The sequence below is a fragment of the Apus apus genome, chromosome 2 (assembly GCF_020740795.1).
Source record: "Apus apus isolate bApuApu2 chromosome 2, bApuApu2.pri.cur, whole genome shotgun sequence".
In the NCBI taxonomy this organism is placed as follows: domain Eukaryota; kingdom Metazoa; phylum Chordata; class Aves; order Apodiformes; family Apodidae; genus Apus; species Apus apus.
This window is the reverse complement of record NC_067283.1, coordinates 77,478,586-77,499,451: the sequence shown is the minus strand read 5'-3', so window position 1 is coordinate 77,499,451 and position 20,866 is coordinate 77,478,586. Positions and strand designations below refer to the sequence as shown.

The window sequence follows — 20,866 nt, the reverse complement described above, 5'->3', positions numbered from 1 at the left end:
GGGTTGGTTTTGTTTTTAATATTTTTGTTTGTTTGGGGTTTTTTGTTTTGTTGCTTTGGTTCGGTTTTGTTTTGTTTTTTAAAAGCTCTTTGGAATGGGTGTATTTGTTACTAATTCCTATTCTATGGGAAGTATGACTGTTTGTCATTCCCATTTGCAACATTTTTCTCACAACAAAAATTTTTTACACAGAACAGAAATTCTGACTTTTACCCACTGCTACCAAGAAGCTGTTTATATAACCCTGAGCCTTTGCTAATTTACTTAAGTGGTAAATACTGTTTTATCCATATGCAAAGGGACATCCATGTCATATTCTGTGTCTACAGCTATTTTTGCCTATGCATTATTCCTACATCAGGAAGAGAGTGAGACCTAAGAAGCCCACTAGTATCAAGAAGAGATATAGAGTAGCTTCTGTAAGAATCAGTCTGTTTTCTGCAGCCCACATTGTGCCTGTGTAAACTACAAAGTTGATTTTATTTTCTTAACAGTTCATGAAGGCTATATAAGTAGTATGGATATGAGTATCGACTGCTTTGGGCATGCTGTAAATAAAGCAATATTTACATATACTGTAGATCAAATGACAATGCCACCTTACGGAATCAACACCTGGCTGAAATTAAAGTCTTCTATAAAGTTTTACATGGATCTGGCCAGCCACAGTCCACATTACAATTATTTTCTCCCCTCTCATTTCTTTGTTCTCCTTTTGCTCAAGTTGGCATAAGAAAGAAAATAAAGGCCCTTACTAAGTCCTTACTGATGTTACTCTCAGTAGGACTTGTCTACCTTAGCAATAATTTAAAAATATTAATTCTTCAAGAAAAGTATTTAAACAAAACTGTTTCAGAGAAAAATCTGTAATTTGAATTCCACTGAAAGATGGTTCTCTTAATGAAATCAGAAATGTGTAGGTGTTGGCAGATTCGTGGTCATGGCCAATGCTTTCGGATGCTTTTCCAAAAATGCAGAAGCATTTCTGGAAGTTCTCATAAACTGCTACATATTTTTAATGGCTTTTGTTAAACAACAGATTAAGCTAATAGCAACACAAATTAATCCACAGGTGAATAATCAGAGAAACACACCTCAAATGTTTTAATGAGAACTAACCTAGCAGTATTACAATGCACAACAAGATTGCAATCAGTGCTCCTGTACTGAGGCCTACTGGTAGGAAGATTGCTTCCACGTTGCAGGATAGGATGGTGCCATCAGAATCACATCTGCAAACACGGATAGTCACTGTGTTTGTGCTGCTCTGGACAGGGTAACTGCTATCTTCTATTACTACTGGAAGAAAGTAGAGCTCTTGCTGCCTTCTGCTGTAACCATTTCTCCTGGTTTCAATCCCAGCTGTGTTGTCTGTAAAACATGGTACAGTCATTACAGGATTTTTATTGTATACTTTAATTCACTGTTTTAGTTTGTATCACCTTTAGCAACACGCAGCTATTCTGGTTTTGAAATTCAGTGAATGACATGGTTTATGTAATTGCTTTGTTTTATCATTACAGAAGGTATTGCATGCTGATTGGTACAGCTATTTTTTGCAGAGCATTAAATAATATTCAATATCTTGTAAAATTGTTAGCTTGCCAGCTAAAATTTCATATAAGTTATAAATAATAACTTGAAAAAGCATGACAGTTATTAGGAAGGCTTTTCTGGTTTCCTTTTCCCTTTATTTCCTTATATTCCAAGCCTGTGGTCCCAGGGACTTTAATTGCACATAGATTGAGAATCAAGTCTCTATTAATTTATTTCCCTTTAAAACTGAAAGTAATATACCTAAAAAAAATAATGCAAAACCCCTTCAACTTTCCTGCTCAATTAAAAACAAGTACATAAATGAACCAAGTAGTTTTTAATCACTACCTTTTCCACGAGTTAGTCATGAACATGTTCAGAACTCCTAGAAGTTACGTTTTGTTATTTTTTCCTATCAGAGATTCAGTTACGACTGCTTTTCTTAAATCAAACAGAGTAGCAAGGGAATGATGTGCAGATTAGAAGAATTACATTGAAAGCAAAACCAAAATGGAATTAGCAGGGAGTTAATTAGCTGACAGTTCTGAATGAAGGTAGCCTGCAGCAGTCATCCTTTTGCCATCTCACCCATGTGCTTTACTGTATCTTTAGAAGAGGTCACTTGCTGTCCATATAATGACTTTCATCCCCTCTTGGAGTAGAAGGATTAAGGGCTCTGAATGCAATACTCAAATACTTGTGTGCAATTCCTATTAAGGACAGTAAGAAGGAACTCTAAATACCTAACATCAGATATATTATGGTCAAACACCACTGAGAAAGCACATGACTGACAAAGTGTATATATATTAAGTCCCCTTTTCATCAAAATCACAGGGACATGTCAAGTTTGGTGACATTTGGTTTTGAAAAAAAAAAAATTGTTTCAAAAAATATTTGAATCTAACTTCCATATTCAGCTGGTTCTTCCTGTGATTAATCATCTTCACTGTAGAGTTTTTAGATCAAACTTGAAGTCAGCCAGCTTAATCTTATTTTATTCTTATTTCTATTTCTATTAATACAATTATTTCTGTCTTTTTTCCCCCCTCTGATTGCAATGTTCAAGATCACTTTAATACATGTTGCAGTGTAACCAAATGACTTTCCATTCACCTTTAAGGAAAATCAAACAGACTTTGAACAACTTCTGTTGCTCTTCTCTGACCCCTTTCAATTGTTCAAGCTCTTTTTGAAAATATGGACACAGGCATGCATTCAGACTCTTCACAGAGCAGCCTGGAGCTGCCGTTTGAAGCTGAGACATCTTCTGGTTCTTTAGCCTTCTGGCTAGTTTCAGAATGTGCATGTCAGTCTGAAGAGAAGGAAAATTCTCTCTCTTGAGCAAGAGTGTGCTCAGCAAACAACCACCCCTCTAGGGAGCACAGTGAGGCCAGCAAGGTAGAAAAGAAGGTGGACAGTTCAGGTGGAAGACCTCCAGCTCTGGTGGATTGGGCTCAACACTGCTGAAGGCATAGCTTAGAAACATAGTATTTCACTGTGTTTATATTTAGAGGGCTCCAAATGGCAACCTTTAGCTTCTCTCTTGCTTCCGTCTTCATTAAGTTATATTCTGAGGAGGTACAGAACCTGGAAAAGTTTATACTCTTGAGTGTACTAAAACCATATTACACTGCTATAATAACACACCACTTGTGATTTTTAGCCGTATAGAATAGCACTGGTTATTTGGCTTCTTTATGTCTTTAAAAATGTTAAATAACACCTTTACTTGTAAAAGTGTTAATTATAACACAGTGACAATATGGTTTCCTCAGAAAAAATAAAAATTCCTTTCACAGGTTACCTGCTTGGTACTTAAATTGTTACTAACATTGAGTGCTAACTCAAAAGATAATGGCATTTATGTTATTAAAGGGTTTCTGTAGTGACAATAAGGTTGTTATACCTCTAAATGGTGCATAGAACAGACATTCAACCTTTTTGGCAAAAGGCAGAAGATACCGAAAACACTGTACAGAGTTTCTGTTTGGTCAGGTTTTTCTAATAGCTCTGTAATAACATCCAAAATTTTAAAAATACCAACACAAAACCAAAAACAAACAACAAAAAAACTTTTTAAGATTGCAAGATACTCCACAAACCTTTTTGTTCTGTATTTCTTATGCTTAAATAAACTCTGTACTTACTTTTTTCGTTTTAGTAAATAGCAAGAAATGCTTTTAAGAGTGTGTGTATAGGTATGTATACACAAAAACTTTTATGTATGAAAAATTGTGGGTCTATGTGATTTCTAATTCTATATTTTATGGGAATATTGTCTTAGTTTTTATTCAGTAGAGGAAGTTTGTTAACAGACTACTGAGATCCACAGTAATCTTGGTGTCAACATTACTGGTTTAAAAGGGGAAATTAATTTTCTAATAATAGTTGAGCAATTTCCTTATCAAACACATACTAAGCACATGTCACAAAAGCTGTAAATGAGAAAGGTCATTGAGTTTAATTACTGTGTAGTTTTCTTAAGTTTAAAGACTCTTTTGAGGAATTTAAATATGTCAGAATGACTTACGGAGGACTGGAAGGCTTATATTTAAAACAATAATTTGAAATTATTTGAAAAAAATAAATCTTGTTGACATTAAAGGGTATTTTAGTAAATGGACAGAAAGAAAGAGATTAAAGCTGTTACTTTAAAGAAACATTGACCAAAAGAGCAAAGGTATTTAGAAATACACAGTATTGGTGCTATAAGACTACGTAATTACAAAGGTACTATCCATATAGCCTTCAAATATGTTGAAAAACAATCATGAATATAATTTAAAAAAAAAAACAAAACAACACCCCAAACTATTATATACTTTTTATTAAGCTTAATTCTTATAACCTACATAGTTAAATAAGCAAAGGAATGTTACTGAATTAACTTTATTAGATGCCATTAGGTATTCTTTCTTTGCAGAGTAATGTAAACTGTTTTTTATGGAAACCTTATTATATCACAGTCCTTTAAAGACCACCTAATAGTTGGTAAGCTCATTGTTAAAGTGTTTTTCCTATCGATTAAAATAATTAGTGGTAAAAATGTACTACATTTTATTATGATGTCTTAGCTGTTCAAAAGAATGTTTGAAGATATTTACCTTAGGAAAAAAGGTCACTGTTTTAATCTTGGCTTGTTCTTTGCAATTTAGCAAAAAACATTCAATTGAAAAAGAAAGAAAATAAAAATATCAGTTATGACAAATAGTGGGGGAAAAATCAGAAATGTTAATTATATAAATATACAAATAAGAGTATTTTGGGATGTTATACCGCATCGGCACTGTCCACATTTTGAACTAATTCTTCTGCTGAACTATGCACCCTCCACAAGCGCAATAGCTAGGTACTTTCAAAACAGCAAAGTAGTAGTATTTAAACAAGGCAACAATAGTGCTTTGTTTAAAGGTTTACCTGTGTCCTGGTCTGAGCCAGGACAGAACCAATTTTCTATCTAGTATTTTTACTTTTTAGTTAAGTCCCTTCTAAGTAACTGCACTTGCTGAAATTGACAGTGTTTTCCAGTCAGTGTCTGCTTCTAGGACTGATAATGCTCAATGTTTATAGTTACTGCTGGAGAACAGTATGCAGAAGCAAGGCCACTCCTTGTGCTCTGGAAAGAAAATGGGGGGAAGGGGTCACACCTACAAAACTTCCTATGGAGAGGAGCTGTCGAGACAGATGACCAAAACTGACCAAATTAATCATCCCATCCCATACATGTCATACTTGGTATAAATCTGAGGGATCACGAGGGTCAAGATCTCTTCATCCATGACTGGTGTCCTGGAAGGACTCCGTCCATTTCCCTGCCTTTAAACCCGATCCATGTGTTCCTGAATTCGTGCGTTCCAGCATCCAGCTCCAATCTGCTGCTGACTCCAGAAGCCCAGCCCAAGACTTTCCCAGGGCTGCCCTGCAGCCTTAGTGGTGAGGCTTAAATAATTATTCATTATTTATGAAAATAATTTCATTAATTTATTTTTCCATCTTTAGTGTTTCATTAAAGCTGTGTAGTTTAGTTTCCAACCTGTAAATCTCTCTCCCTTCTTCTCTTTCCTTTCCCTTTCTGGGAAAGAAAAGGGGTTAATAGAGAGCATCTGTCATTTGCTTAATTGCTGGCCCTCCATTAAACCATGATATTGTGCATTGGTATATCAGTTATTCCTGAGATATTGAATGATGAAAGGGAGAAAGTAAAACAGGTAGCAGTGTTTTTGCAGGCCTGTAGGGAAATCTCAGCCTTGGTGTTCTGACAATTCTTGTCCCCTAAAAATGAGAAAATGGAAGAGTCTTGAAATTATATTAATGTTTGTTCTGGATAGTTTAACAATTAAAAATGTCAAACAAAAATGTTAAGACTGTAGACAAGACTGTAATACAAAGTAATCATATTTGTCATTATAATCACGCTTGCTGCTCTGAAAGAGAGAGGTGGGTAAGCAACTTACTTCTGTAATCATGGACTGTGAAATTTGGTTTGTTGGAAGCCTCAGCTGACAGTCTGAAGGAAAACCTTTGACCAGCTGGTGACAAATCTTTGTCTGCTGCTGTGACAGTCTGTATCACCTGGAACCAGATCAAGATTAATTTTGAAGTCAATTCCCTTTTCTGAAATAAGAAGTTTTGTAGAAATGCAAAGTGAACTTCAAATGAAACAACGGGAAGTGAAATCCTGCTGGATTACTGTCATTCCCCTAATATAGGGGAGAGTGGAGCCAAGAAGTCTGAATATTCTTGCCTCCAGAGAACTTGTGATGTCTCATAAGGTCCCTCTTTGACACTTCTGAAGGAAACCAGAAAGATTTATTCTAAATTCATAGCAGCTAATATTTGTACTTTGTATCTAAATACCAGTGATTGTTTTCAGGTGAGTGATTACTTAAAAACAGTTTACTTTATCTGCTACTACTACTATCTGTGAAGGCCTGTACATGTTGTAGTACTTCACAGAGCTGCATCCTAATTTTACAGTTCAAAATGAAGTAGACGCAGTTCAAAGGTCTGTACCATATAGGTGTGAAGGAACTTTGGGGTCCCATAGTCCTATCTGCTAGACTTAGGTAAGCACAGTGAAGTTAAAATGTTCCATAGTAAGACTGCTGTTGATCTTTTTTCAAGTAAGGCATTTTATGTAACAAAATCCTAAATATTTTTATTTTTTGACAGCTCTGTACTTGCTCAGCCTTCCCTTTCTGCTGTTAGTGCATGGATAAGGTACTAATTAATGGTACCTGATAAACTAGAAATTAAATTAGGATGCATGGTAATTAGCTAAACCATATATATATATATGCACACATATATACATATATAAAAGATTAGATAAGAATATCACATGAAGTCATGGACAAATCTGTAATGAAGGCAAGAAAATTCACATGGACTGATTATATATTACATACATATAAGGAGAAGTCACTGATTACACAGCAGGCCGAATATAAACCTTCCATGGATGGCAGTAACTCTTAAAGTTGAATAGCTGAATTTACAAGTCTTGTCTTGGAAAAAGTATTAGCTGTTAACATGTATGATGGTCAGCCTTGGTTATTTGCAGCACTGTGTTTGATTGCACAAATTTGGGCAGAAGGAGCACATGTCAACAGCTTCGGGGGCCAACTTTATTAATACTGGCATCACTCATTGTACAAAGTGATATTCTGAATCTGAAATAGATTTTGCATGCTATGTATATATTTGAAACTATTTATAAAAAGTTTTCCAGAGGATTGTCCTTGGAGCTGTAAGTTCTTTTTCTCAGAATAGGACACAAAAATCTGAGTAATGCATATATTCACTGCAGTTTATCCTTATATTTAAATGTCTTTAAGGAAGGGATTATTTCCCCTGTCATAGCTATGAAACGCACAGTAAAGGGTGGCTCAGCACATATAATCAGGGATAATAAAAATAAATAGACAATAAATCAACCATAAAGTTAATCAAACAGAATTTAAAAAGGTATTTCCAACACAGATATTTTATTTATAGAAGAATTCTAACCATGATGTCATTTTTAAACCCAGAAATTTCTATGCTATAAAAAAAAAAGGAAAGAAAAACTAAAATAGCAAGCATTAGAAATTTGAAATACCTGTCCTGGCTTGGCATTTTCACATACAGATGTCTCATAGGGAACTGAAATTTCAGGAGGAAACTCGTTGACATCCAGGACATTTATTATAACGTTGACTTTGCTGGTTAATAGTGGGTTACCTATAAATGATTTTTAGGAGAAAAGATTAAGGAGTACTATTTATGTTAGCTGTCATCAACAGTACCCATGACCTGTTATGATCCCAGTATTGTGACTTTTAAAAGCTCTTGACTTTTGTTTATTTCTGATTTGTGTTAAGGAGTACAACTTCTTATTGTTTTGTACCAAACTTGGAGCCTTTACTCTTTCATAGAGTAAGGAGTCAGTCAACATGATTATGTTTCTCAGAGCATAAGTTAAAGAATTTGAAATTGTACCTGTAATTAAAGATGCAAACTTTTCTCAGATCACTTTCATGGAGTCTGTGAAAAACACTACCAATGATTAAAACGGAATTCTCTTTTCCAGAATGGGATGCAGAAACTCAGGATTCATTACTTAGCTATTGTTTACATATTCGAGATATGAAGGAGCTAAGTGGATCATATCCATGTAAAAGATGGAGAAAAGTAAGAAAGATATAAAGAAAAATCTTGCTGAAACCCTGACAGTCAGTGTCAAATTTAGCAGTGAAACATGTAGAGCTAACATTCAATTTGTGGTTAAACCATTAGGCTATGTTGTAATAGTTATGTCTTTATAAGTATTTGAAAGCAGGAAATACTTTTGTGCAAAAGAAATTCTAAAAAACCGTTAATATTATGTGCCATACCAAAGCAAATAATCTTCATCAGTTGCTAGATGCATTTTATAAACAAGTTTACTTGTAAATGTTATATCTGATAGAAAGGAGACACAAATTCAATACAAAACAGAAAATATTCCCTTTTACTTTATGCTGACACCTCTTGCAAGATAGCAGATACATTAAAAAAGATTAGCTGGTGAGTCAAAACGTTAATTATTTTATCCTTTTTCATTTAAGAGTGGCAGCCACCTTACAGACATAATTAACTACTCAAGACATCTATGCTATGAATCAGGGTGGTGTAGAGGTGACAGCATGGGGCCATGGTTAAGTATAAGAACATTTTTCTTGACTGTTCAGACATAATGGAAACTTCAAATTATTTGCATTAGCTGCTTACTTTACAGTTTGTATAAACCTTTACATTTCTCTTGTTTATAACTAATACAGCAAGGGGAAAAGTCTCCTCATGGTGGCGCTGTAGAACGTTTATGATTTTCTTGTTCTTAGGAACTACTAAATGAAGTGTTTTCAAGAAGCCTCTGTCAAAACCAAAAATTACTCCCCATATTCCCCAATTATTTCCTTCACCTGTTTACAAGTAAAGGACAAACTGGCCATCCTAAAACTCGGCTTGGAATCTAAAAAAATAAACCACAAAAAACCACTACCCAAATCACACAGTATTTGTAGTTCCTTCCTATGAACATATCTAATTAATAATGACCATATCTAAAAAAGTCATTTTACATCCTCAGTAATTTCCAGTTCAGCATCATCCCTACTTGCAGAATGTCTCTTTGGAGAAGAGTATGGAGCAGTATAAATGAAGATAGTTCGGTCTAGCAGCCGGGAATTAGGCAGTGGTTCTTCAGATGTTCATAGAGCCACAAGTAATCTAGATCACATACTCACAGTTGAATTGGTTCCTTTGTATAATAGGAAATTAAAAAATAGCAATATATTATTTTAGTAAGTTGAGCAGGACCCCAACTCTGAATATATAGAGACAAGTAAAGCCCTGAGTAGGTCAGGTCCACACAGTTGCTGGCAGAAACAACCTAACCTAAATTTTCACTTTAGCAGTACCCACTGCAAAGAACACAGCAAGTAATATGCAGTAACTCAGGTCTTCCTTTAGTTTTTATACATTTATCTTAAGGTACAACAATGAAAAACAGGAGTTCAGGATACATTCTTCAAACACATTTAAGATTAATGTGTTGCCCTGAAAATACAGGCATAGATGTTAGCTTGTTTCTATTTAGGAATTTGTTAATGATGCCTTTTCAGTAAAAGAATGAATGCATTCCAAATGTATGCATAATTTACATGGGAAATATTAGCTGATTTTGATAATTTCTAGTAAACATGTAAGTTTCTGTAAGAAGTCTGTTTAGGCTATATATATTTTTTCAAATATCTTACATAAACTATTTTTTTTAGCTTTTTGGAACAATGTACATATTATGGGACTGTGTATTTTCTTAAACATTTTTCCTTCCCTCAAAATCATTATAGGATAGCATGCTTTGGAAATATACCCAAACAAGAATATACTTTTACATGTATTTGTCATGGATAATCTGTGATTTATTGTCTATGATTCTTTGAAAGATATATTAGAGGCCAAAATCTTTTCTTACTAAGTATTTTAGCAAGGTAGAATTTTAGCTTGCATAAACGGCCAGCAAAAAATCAAACATGAAATCAAACAGAATTACTACAATATAAGATGGACTTACGTTTGAGTTTCACTTCATTTCTGTGATTAATTTTCTTTCTGGTTTGCACTAATATCAATACAACTACTCATGTGTATAAAGGAAGACTGCATGAAGATTGTGTACAATTTTGAATTAATATATAATTACAAAGACCTGTAATACTTGATGTGAATGAGAATGAAGAATTGTATTTCAAATACCACTTTGCAGACTTCATCTCCATTTTCTCTGTTTTGTTTGCTGTTTGTTTCAAAATCTAATCTTGTTGAGCCCTGTGAGCACAGCAGTGGTGTGCATCCTGGTATCAGTGAGTAAGTCACTGAAAAAATCTGCTCATGCCTTTTAAACCCAGATTACAAAGACAATGAGACAAGTTGGTTAAATTGCTAGCCTAGGAATTCAGAAATTGATTTCAGGTTTCCGTTCTGCCTCTAAGATACAGGCAAATTAATTAGCTCCTTCCTTCTCCAGTTTTCCTTTCTGTAAGACAGTGACAACCCTGCTTCCTTATTTTGGTCCAGTACCACCATCTGTTAACATCTTTTTGGCTCAAGGATATTACAGCAGTAGAAAATATGCAAAATACTTTGACTAATGGACCTGTGAAAACTCAAACTATCTGAAAATACTGGCCATTGAGGAAAACTGGTGATTCCTTAATCCTGATTATGGTATGCAGGAGAAGATGAACCACATCTTGATATTTTCTTTAGCATTCACAAAATTTGAGCCTACAGTTAGAGCAGCTGGGAAGATGGTTTAGACAGGAGGCATTATGTTTACTCTTTATTTATTTTCAACCTTAACTAGCATCTTGAGGACAGGAAAGCAGAAATAAGATCTTATGCACCTTATCTATTTCCTCTTTTGTAAGATGGAAAAAAATATTCCATACTAAGTAATTAAACAGCACACTAGGGAACTTCAACACTGGACTCGGATTTTTTATACCTTTAGATTGTTACAGCAGCCCTTGGCCTGGGGCAACTAGTGGTCTTGTGAACAATTCACATGTATGTGCTGTGAATTAGTATGGGCAAGGGCTCACTCTAAAAGAATCGATTTACATTTGGGCTCCCTGTTTGGAATGTAAGCGTGTTTAATGGCATAGAAATAGGGTACTCAGTGCCAGCAGGCCTTTGCCCTTGAAACAAATGCAAGCCATGTCTGATTTATTAGTTTGGATGGAGTCTGTGGGTTCAAAGAATGTTCAGAAACAGCAACTATGGAGGTTACTAGGGTGTTGATTTATTCTTAGAAGAACTCAAGGAATGAAAAGAAGTATGGAGAAACTGGGAAGTGAAATGGGAGAAAAGATGTTAGTCTGAAACATTCCCTCCCTGTTCATCCATTTTGTTCTATATAAAGGCTGTGGGGTTTTTTATTTCTACAGATGAGTAAGGGAGCTTCTGCTTTCAAGCCTGGAGAATAGAAGACTCAGGAGGGGCCTTATCACTCTCTTCAGCTACCTGAAGGGAGGTTGTAGTCAGGTGAGGACATGGCCTGAAGCCGTGCCAGGGAGGTTTAGCAAGCCTGCTCATGACCACGGCATCATTTTCCATATATAGGGGGATGATGGCAACACAGGTTTAATTTCCTTTTCTCTCTGACTTGATGGGGATAAAACTGGTTGTCTTTGTCTTGTTCAAGTAAATATGATTTTCAGGATGACCGTTAGGATGTGTCTAAAAATTGTGCAGTTGTGGGTTTTTTTGTTGTTTCTCTCTAACAGAGAAAAGATAAAATACTTATTTTAGCAAAAAAAGTAATTTAAGTAACATAAATTAATATGTTTATTACTAGTTTGCAGTCTTTTTATTTTAAGGAGACAAGGTCATGGAGAACTGAAAATATTTAGGTAACAATAGTGCCCATTCCTGAGGAAGGTTTGTGCAACCTTTCATACATAATCATGTATATCACAGAATTACAGAATCACTCAGATTGGAAAAGACCTTCAAGATCACTGAGTCCAACTGTTAACCCTACTCTACCAAGTCCAGCACTAAGCCATATACCCAAGCACCACATCTAAACAACTTTTAAACACATCCAGGGATGGTGACTTAACCACCTCTCTGGCCAGCATGTTCCAATGTCTGACAACCTTTTCAATGAAAAAGTTCTTCCTAATGTTTGTCTAATCTAAACCTTCCCTGGTGCAGCTTGAGACCCTTTCCTCTTGTTCTGTCATCAGTTAGTTGTGAGAAGAGACCAGCACGGACCTCTTTACAATGTCCTTTCAGGTAGTTGTAAAGAGCGATGAGGTCTCCCCTCAGCCTCCTTTTCTTCAGACTAAACAGCCCCAGTTCCCTCAGACACTCCTCATAAGACTTGTTCTCAAGGCCCTTTACCAGTTTCACTGCCCTTCTTTGGACATGCTCCAGCACCTCAATGTCTTTCTTGTACTGAGGTGCCCAAAACTGGACACAGTATCTGAGGTGTGGCTTCACCAATGCCAAGTACAGAGGGACAATCACCTCCCTGGTTCTGCACATTATTTCTAATACAGGCCAGGATGCCATTGGTGTTCTTGGCCACCTGGGCACACCACTGGCTCATATTCAGCCTATCAATAAGAACCCCTGATTCCCTTTCTGCTGGACAGCTTTCCAGCCACTCTTTCCTAAGACTGTAATGTTGCATGGAGTTGTTTTGGCCCAAGTGCAGCACCCGGCACTCTGCCTTGTTGAACTTCATACAACTGACCTTCACCCATCTAGTCTGTCCAAGTCTCTCTGTAGAGCCTTCCTACTCTCAGGCAGAGCAACACTCTGTCCTGGTTTGAGCCAGGACGAAGCCAGTTTTTCTTTTGCTGATTCCTTTTTTTCATTTCAGTGAGCTTTCTTCAACTAGCAACTGCGTGTTCTGCTGGGTTGATAAGACACTGGAATGTTTTTGTAATTGCTGGGCCCTCAAGGTCGTGCCTTTGCTCTGCCGGCTCAGACACTATGGGGGAATTTGTGGCCCCCCCGTGGGAGGCTGGGCTAGAGGAACAGCAAAACTGGCCATAGATATTCCATTCCATATATCTACGTAGGCTCGGGGGAAGGTCGGAGATGACAGAAGAAAACTTCCTTCCTTCCTTCCTGCTTCGCTCTCTTGCCGCTTTGCTTCGCCTCTCTGTCTGCCTTCCTTCTTCTCTCCTTTTCTCTTTCTTTCGTTCATGGCTGGCGTCTGGGAAAACACCATCTGCCCATCGTCGTCGAACCATCGACCTCAAGCCCTCCTGACCCTCGTAACTCTCTGCCTTTCTCCAGGAGCAGCTTCGGGATTCCTCAAAATTGTCTCGTCTGAGGGAAGTGCTGTGGGAGTTGCTGGGGGTGGGGGGAGGCGAGAGGCTTCTACCTTTGTATAATCACTATATATATATATATATATATATATACACTCTTATATAACGTATTAGTATTATAAATAAAGTTGCACAGTTCAGTTTTCAATCTAGCCAAGTCTCTCTCTCTTTTTTTCTCTCTCTCCTTCCCTACCTGGGTAGGAGGGGGAGGGGATCGAGAGCATTGTTGTCAAACTGAGTCAAACGTTGACACACTCCCTGCCAACTTTGTGTCATCTGCAAATGCTCTGAGGGTGCATTCTATCTCTTCATCAAGATCATTGATAAAGATGTTAAAAAGAAGTGGTCTCAACACTGAGCTCTGGGGAACACTACTCGTGAGTGGCCACCAACTGGATTTAACTCCATTCACCATGACTCTCTGGGCCCGGCCATCCAGCCAGTTTTACCCAGCAGAGCAGGTGCCGTCCAAGCCATGAGCAGCAAGTTTTTTCATCAGAATGCTGTGGGAGACAGTGTGAAAGGCCTTACGAGGTCCAGGTAGACAATATCCACAGCCTTTCTCTTATTGACCAGTGCCAAAGCACTGTTCAGTACCATTTTTCTCTAATAAGAAATAGCAATTTTAGAGTTTCTACATTAGCATTGAACAAGAGGCATTTTTTTTTTATAACAGAAGTTCTTCAAATATAGTATTCTCTCTTCCTCTTTTTCTTCAGATAATTTCTTTTCTTCTCTCTAACCTTTTTTGGATATGCAGTGTGTCATCCCTAAAATACCAGCCTTTATTTCTGTGCCAGCTCTTGGTCAGACAACTGCATATAAAGTTTTGACAATTCGTATGCCTCAGATCCTACAAAATATTGCCAATTCCTGGTGTAGGACTGGTATTGCAATTAGTATTTTTTTTAATGTTATGGATAACAGTAAATGTATAAATGTTCTGAGGTATGCTGAAATTAAACACTAAGATGTCTTAGGTGTAGATTATTATCTGAACAATTGTTAGAAATGGGGATTTTGTAATATAGCCTACCTGCTATAGCATTACATAAACATGTTATTACTATATATGTGTCTACAGAAAAGGAGACATGGAGATTTTAGATAGTTTTAATTACTCTTGGGAATAATTAACAGATTCACAGCAAGTTTACTAAAACTGCTCCCTCACTGCAGAAAAAAAATATAGAAATCTCAGATGTTCTTTGGTCACCACTAAATCCAAATAGTTAAGCTATACTGAAACACTGACCATTGCAAGATCTCCCTTCTGCATCTGCCTTTCAGTTTCTCTGGAAACAAATTACAGTTGTGCTGGACTTTCTGCTTTAGAAATTTGCAACTCTGGACACATAAAAAATGCAGAATGAATAGGAAATACAGTAGGGGTCCTCTTCTACAGCCTGTTGATGTCAACAGAATGACTTCTGTGATATTTACACTACAGCTAAGTGACAAAAAGCCATGTATTAAAAAGTATGGTATAAGCCTGTGAGAGTCTCAGCTTGACAGAATCATGAAAGAGGAATGCTATCCAGAAGGATGGCAATGAAGAAAGCTACAGCTACATAATGCAGCGGAAGAAGTGAGCTCTTATTAAAAACAAAAATAAAACAAAACAAATGCAAACAAAAAAACCACAACAAAACCCTAAAAAAGGCAAACCAAACCAACCAAACAAAAAAACAACAATAAAATCCCCCTTACAAAACAAAAATAATACGGCCCTAAATTGGCTGTATTTGGCCATATTGGCCCTAAATTGGATTATAGTGTACTTTTTGTCTGAGAATTGAATGAGCCTTTACATTTTTCTGCCTTCAAAAAGCAGATGGATCTGTTATTTGATTAACTTATTTAATATAGAGGGAATTACAAAAGCAGAAATAAGAAACAGGAAGTTTCCATACAGCTCCTCATGTTCTTTGTGCTGACAAAATGGTGTTCAGGTTCTAAGGGAACTGTGCCTACAGAAGGGCTACTAGGAAAACCTTATTATACAGAGATGTTTGAACATCACACAGCCTCACAGTGAGTCTGGCAAAATGATAACTATTCGGTCTTCTTAAATAATCACTTGGCAATATATACATGCTTCACAGCATATTTATGCTTGAGCACTACATTCTGTAAAAAAAAACCCACCACATTACCATATTAATTCAGTTTGTGTCATACTTACTAACTTTACTTGCAAGTATAGAGAAATTGTACTGCGCTGTGCTTTCTCTGTCCAATAATTCATTAGTAGCAATGGTTCCTTCAGTAGCATCTATTGTAAAGTAGCTGTCCACATCATTCTTCCAATCAATGAAGTATCTATATGTGAAAAAAAATTGAACAAAGTAGATGCAAATGTGCAGAGAGTACTCATTTTACATAACAGCAGTCTAGTTATCTCAAAGTTTGTTTGTTGATTGGTTTTGGTTTTTTTCTCCTTCAAGTTATTACCATCCTTTCAGGAAGAAGACAGTTGCTTATTTATCTTTTGCAGAGTTGAATGCTCATGGGAAAATAATAAAAGATTTAGTATTTCTGGTGTTCAGATTATTTGAAATATTTGATCTCTCAAGCTGATGCACAGCTTCTGTGACCCTGATCACTTATACCAGTCACTTTTCAAAGTGACTGGTATACCAGCACTAGATAGGTTTATAGTGAAAAACAGAAAAGATATGTAAATAGAGCTTAAAGTTGAATAGCAATGACAAGTGGATCAGATCTGGTCTCTTCACATCCATTTGTAGCTGTCGTAGGCTGGAAACAGTGCCACCAGGGTTGCAAAGAGGTGTCCTGCTGGACATATATATACAAGCTGTTAGCACAGTCTACTCAAAGATCCTTCACCTAAGGGATGTTGGGAGAGTCACAGTATGGGAGATAGAGCATGCTTATTTCCTTACATCTACAGGAGTCATAGAAGGCTCTTTGCTTTTGGGAAGAGAGGGCAACTTTCATAGGAGCTGTGAGAAACAGGGCAATACAATATTTTTTTTTTTTTTTATTCTCCTGAGCCTTTGTTTGTAAAAAAAGTACAAATATAGATTAGATTCGAAACTCAAAAAGTGTATTTGTTATTTTTCCCTAGCAAGGTCTTAATAGAAAACAGAGATGTGCTTGTAAACATAGTTGCTTAAAAGCAAAAAGACAATTACTCTAAGCCCACTTCCTTTAAATGCTAATTAATTTGAAAGTATATTTCCACATTTGATGCTACTGTTTGTAGTCATAACATAATATTTTTTCTGATGCAGTGCTGCCAGCTACAAATTTGCTTTTCATTGTTAGTCTCTTCATACCTTGATGATTTTTTCTCAAAAACTGGGCAGCATGAAATTGAGAAAGCCATTTGTGATCAGTAGGCAGTAAGAACAAAATGGTAGTCAACAAGTACATTTGGAAGATCATAAAGACCAGAAGACTGTTCCTATGACAGACATCTCAATGCATGTAAACAAGTGAAAATAAGAATAAAAAGTAGTATTTCCTTTTCTGATTAGTGTGAATTATGGGAAGACAATAGAAGGAATGTGATGATAAACACTGTGTTTATTGTTGTATAAGGAAGAAATGGTAGAAAGGGATATATAGCGTATTCCCAAAGAAAATATCTCAGATTTGGATTCAAGAATGCAAGTAGTTAAGGAAGACTTAAATAAAAAAAAACCCCTCAAATCAGGAACCATTCTCCTTTGGAGACATTTTGTTTAATCAAAATCACAAGAAAATCTTATCTGTAGATGAAATAGGCTATTTCATCAATTGAAAGCCACCATTACCAGCTCACTGCTTTATTTTAAAAGCCTCTGAAATTATTAACTAGAGGCAGCATGTATATTTTTACGCAGCTGAGCAAGCACATTTTCTTGAATGTGATAATATATACCCATATTTGTGTTTTCAATCTCATTGTTCAGAATGTGGTTAACATAAAATTTATGAAAAATATAGAAGCCTTTTATTAGAAACATCATTACACTTAGACACTCAGGAACAGTGAACTTAACTTTTTCAGACTTTGCATTTTTAATAGATTATATTTTTTTCCGAAATTAAATATGCAGCCACACACAATAAATGGGATCAAAGCATGAGAAAGTAATTATCTTACCTTTCCTCTTAGGAAGATGAACTTTGTCTAAGTATTCTACACACCAGAGTGTGAGCCAGTGAAGAAAGCACAGGGCCTAATTCAAAACACAGTGTGATAACCTCCTTCACCAGGAGGCTTTGAAACTACAGAAAACACATTCAGTTTCAACACTGTTATGTTTGAAGTTGAGTTCAAGCATGAATATTTGTAAGATCAGACTCTCATAGTCTACCTGCATGCATTCACTCGGGTCATTAACTTCATGTATAAGCCCAGTGCATCTACTCCTAAACATAAGAATCAGCAGGATAAGCACTGTAGGACTAGCACTACTCCTGCTAAAACTAATGGCAGAATTCCTCTTTGGCTTCACTGGTAGTGGGATCTGCGGGAATTGAATCGTTTGATAAAAACAGAACTGTAACTTACTCAAAATTATTCTAAGTTAATTTTCTTTTCCTGCTTTAACACTCTGGAAACTCTTATGCCAGCATTGTTAGCATAGTTAATAGCTAGCATCTATTTATTTATTTGACTGTGTCATTATCATTAAAGATGTCTCTTTGTTCTCTCTGTATGTGCTGCACAACTGGTAAAATTAAGGGTGACAGTGAGTTATTTAAGCTCTTCTTACCATCAGAAGCTATTCATTCGATTAGTCTACAGAGGCAAGAGGAGGGGAGGAAGTATTTGCGATGTATTGCCTAAAATATATATATATTTACAGGAAAAACTGCAAACAAGCAGCAATTCTTCCTACTTTCATTGGTTGTCCATATGCAGCACCCATGAAAATATATCTGGCAGAAGATCCCCTTACAGACAACTCTTCTGGCCATAATATTGCTCCTGGACAATTCAGTAAGTCTGTAGGGCTTAGTAAAAGAGTGAATGGGACCCCATTTGGCTGCTTTTGGAACATCCCAAATAAAAGGTAATTTTGGGGGGAAGACCTGAGAGAAATGTAGGTTCCTTTTACATCCCCAAAACACTCTTTCATATAATCTGACACACAATGTGAGATTCTTTGTAAACAGCAGTCTTTTACTTGGAAAAAATGTTTTCAAGTACAGAAGAAATGGAAAATGGTCTCCAAAAAGAAAAATCAGTAACTTTAAAGAGGCAAACCCAGGTTTCTGGGACATAAAGCCTGACATTTGTTGTTAGATTGTGACACAAAGAGGAATGCATTGAAATACTGGTACTAGGACAGCTGTCTAGATCTTCTAGTCATGGCCTAGGAGTTTGAAGCAACTGAAGTTGGTTTATTTGACTGCTCAGAGTTCCTGCAAGACAGATTATGGATAACTGCACTAATCCCAAGAGGCAGCTCTCTCCTTGAAATGTTACGAAGACCTGCCACAACCTTACTCATTGACATAGGATAAAGCAGTATTATTTTTCAGAATGACCTGAACAGCTCTAAACAGCAGAAGATTGACATATTTTTCATATTCACTGACAGGGAAGAATCTTTGAACTATACGTCTTCGTGAATATACTTCCCAGTAGAGGATTCTGTGCCAGATTGTATTGTTGAAGTGTGGGGAGACTAAGTGTGGAAGGACATACCTTTGCTAACACTGTTTGGATCTTCCAAGAATAGTGATATTTGTATATCAAGTACAATAGAAGAGTCAGAATTAAAATGTTTGGTTTCTTAAATAATAAGGGTCAAGTCTGAAGGACTTATTCAGAGTGTTCACTAAGACACACACTGGTCTCCTAGGGGCTCTGAAAATAACTTGCATTCATTTTGGCTAAATGGTGAGGCTGTATGTAGGTGGGGTCTTACAGAGCACCCCCTTGAAAGAGGGCTTATCTTTTGAAGAGCAGAGACCAATGGAGAACACTGTTTTGAGTCTAGCTGCAGTGCAGAGAATAGCAGACTACTTGATGAAGTACTTTTGAATACATGACCAACAGCAGATGACCCCTGTGAGAATAACAAGTACTCTGAGCCATCAAGCAGACAACTGTAGTTGCTTCAGACTCTTATACCATTAATGGAAGAACTGGACTGCTGTCCTGCTACTGCTATGGAAACATGCATGACAACGTGCTCAGGAAGGATGAGAAGTGGCAGGAGGCTAAGAAGGCTGTGAAGCTCAGGACTTGAGTTGTGGCTTTTGGTTTTAAAAATGTGGATGGGAAGACTTCCCCTGTCAAGTAGGGATTGCCTTGGAACAGTGGGGTCCATTCTCACTGAAAGTTTGTAAACCTTGCAGAAGTGTTTCTTAGTTGTTCTGTCTTGATAGTGACAGCAGTGGTGACAGAATGCAACAAAGGAATCATATAACGAGTTACAGCATGCAACAACTTACAACATACTAGGGTTTTTATTTTCTTTTTTTGTTTTTTTTACTTTTCAGTTCATTCTTAAACCCAATACAGAGTATGCATTTGTGTTCGCATGAATTGGTTCTTAGTAGGGATAATCACCAGCTGTTCCCAAATTTGTAGAGGAAAGCAAAGTGAAGCTTAGACTAAGCCCAAGAGAGGAGCTTAGGAGAAAGTTACAAAGGTCCTTTACAAGGTTATAGCCATTTGTTTTTCTTTTTCCAAAATTCAACCGAGTATTCTAGTCTTGCTAATATTACCTTGATAATGAATAACCTATACTGTTGCTGTTCCATACTGAATTCTCCCTTGCACTCCATATACACAAACAAAAACACACAACTGTCTGTTGATATTTCTGCCACGCAAAATATGTTACAGCCACCATTGGTAGTCAGTATCATTTTCTCTTCTCAGCTCTCTTTTGACAGGGTTTTATTGCCTCCAAAGAAGGACAGTTTTAAAGTACTGGCCTAAGTATTTTGTTTTTCAAGGACATAAGGACATCATCTTACGAGGTGGTTGTGGTTGCTGTGATTGCTCTAATGACAGAAGCATTCCCAGGTCTTCTTTTGAAGAGGGTGTCATAAATATAGAAGAGGCAAAATAACAGGGAATGAACAGGTACTACAAATATTTACCAGGTGCACAATGTTGGCACAGTGAAAGCTGGGTCATATAAAGGTCTAAATGCTCTCTTGTGCATTCCTACCCCAAAGGCACCCTGGTGTATTTACCCTTACTTGTGCTCATATGTACCTGACAGTTACATCCATCTGTACTGAAAAGCAGCATCTAGGTCTCAGACAGGCTGTTGTGAGATCATTTCAGAATGGAAGGTCTCAGAGACTAAAGGAACAGAGCAACAATACTTTGCCCATATGCACCCATATCTCCTAAAAAGTTAGAACACAAGCAGGAATAGTCATGTGTAGCTCTCCCATATAACTGCCTATGAGATGTATGAAGGGACTTATGAACCTGGAGAAAAAAATATATTTCCAGAAAGTTTCTTTTC

General features: G+C 36.6%; 1 protein-coding gene across 5 annotated transcripts in view; it reads right to left on the bottom strand.

Moving 5' to 3' along the window:
- The window catches only part of LOC127380456 (cadherin-12), a 545,741-nt gene that overhangs the window by 3,913 nt on the left and 520,962 nt on the right, over positions 1-20,866 (bottom strand). For 4 of the 5 annotated variants that reach the window (XM_051609381.1, XM_051609384.1, XM_051609383.1 and 1 more), the window contains 4 exons: positions 15,598-15,734; positions 7,640-7,761; positions 5,994-6,111; positions 1,120-1,371 (listed from right to left, as the gene is read on the bottom strand). In XM_051609381.1, the coding sequence (XP_051465341.1) occupies positions 1,120-1,371; positions 5,994-6,111; positions 7,640-7,761; positions 15,598-15,734 (629 nt within the window). The remainder of the gene's footprint in view (positions 1-1,119; positions 1,372-5,993; positions 6,112-7,639; positions 7,762-15,597; positions 15,735-20,866) is intronic. The other variant, XM_051609385.1, reaches the window with a different exon arrangement.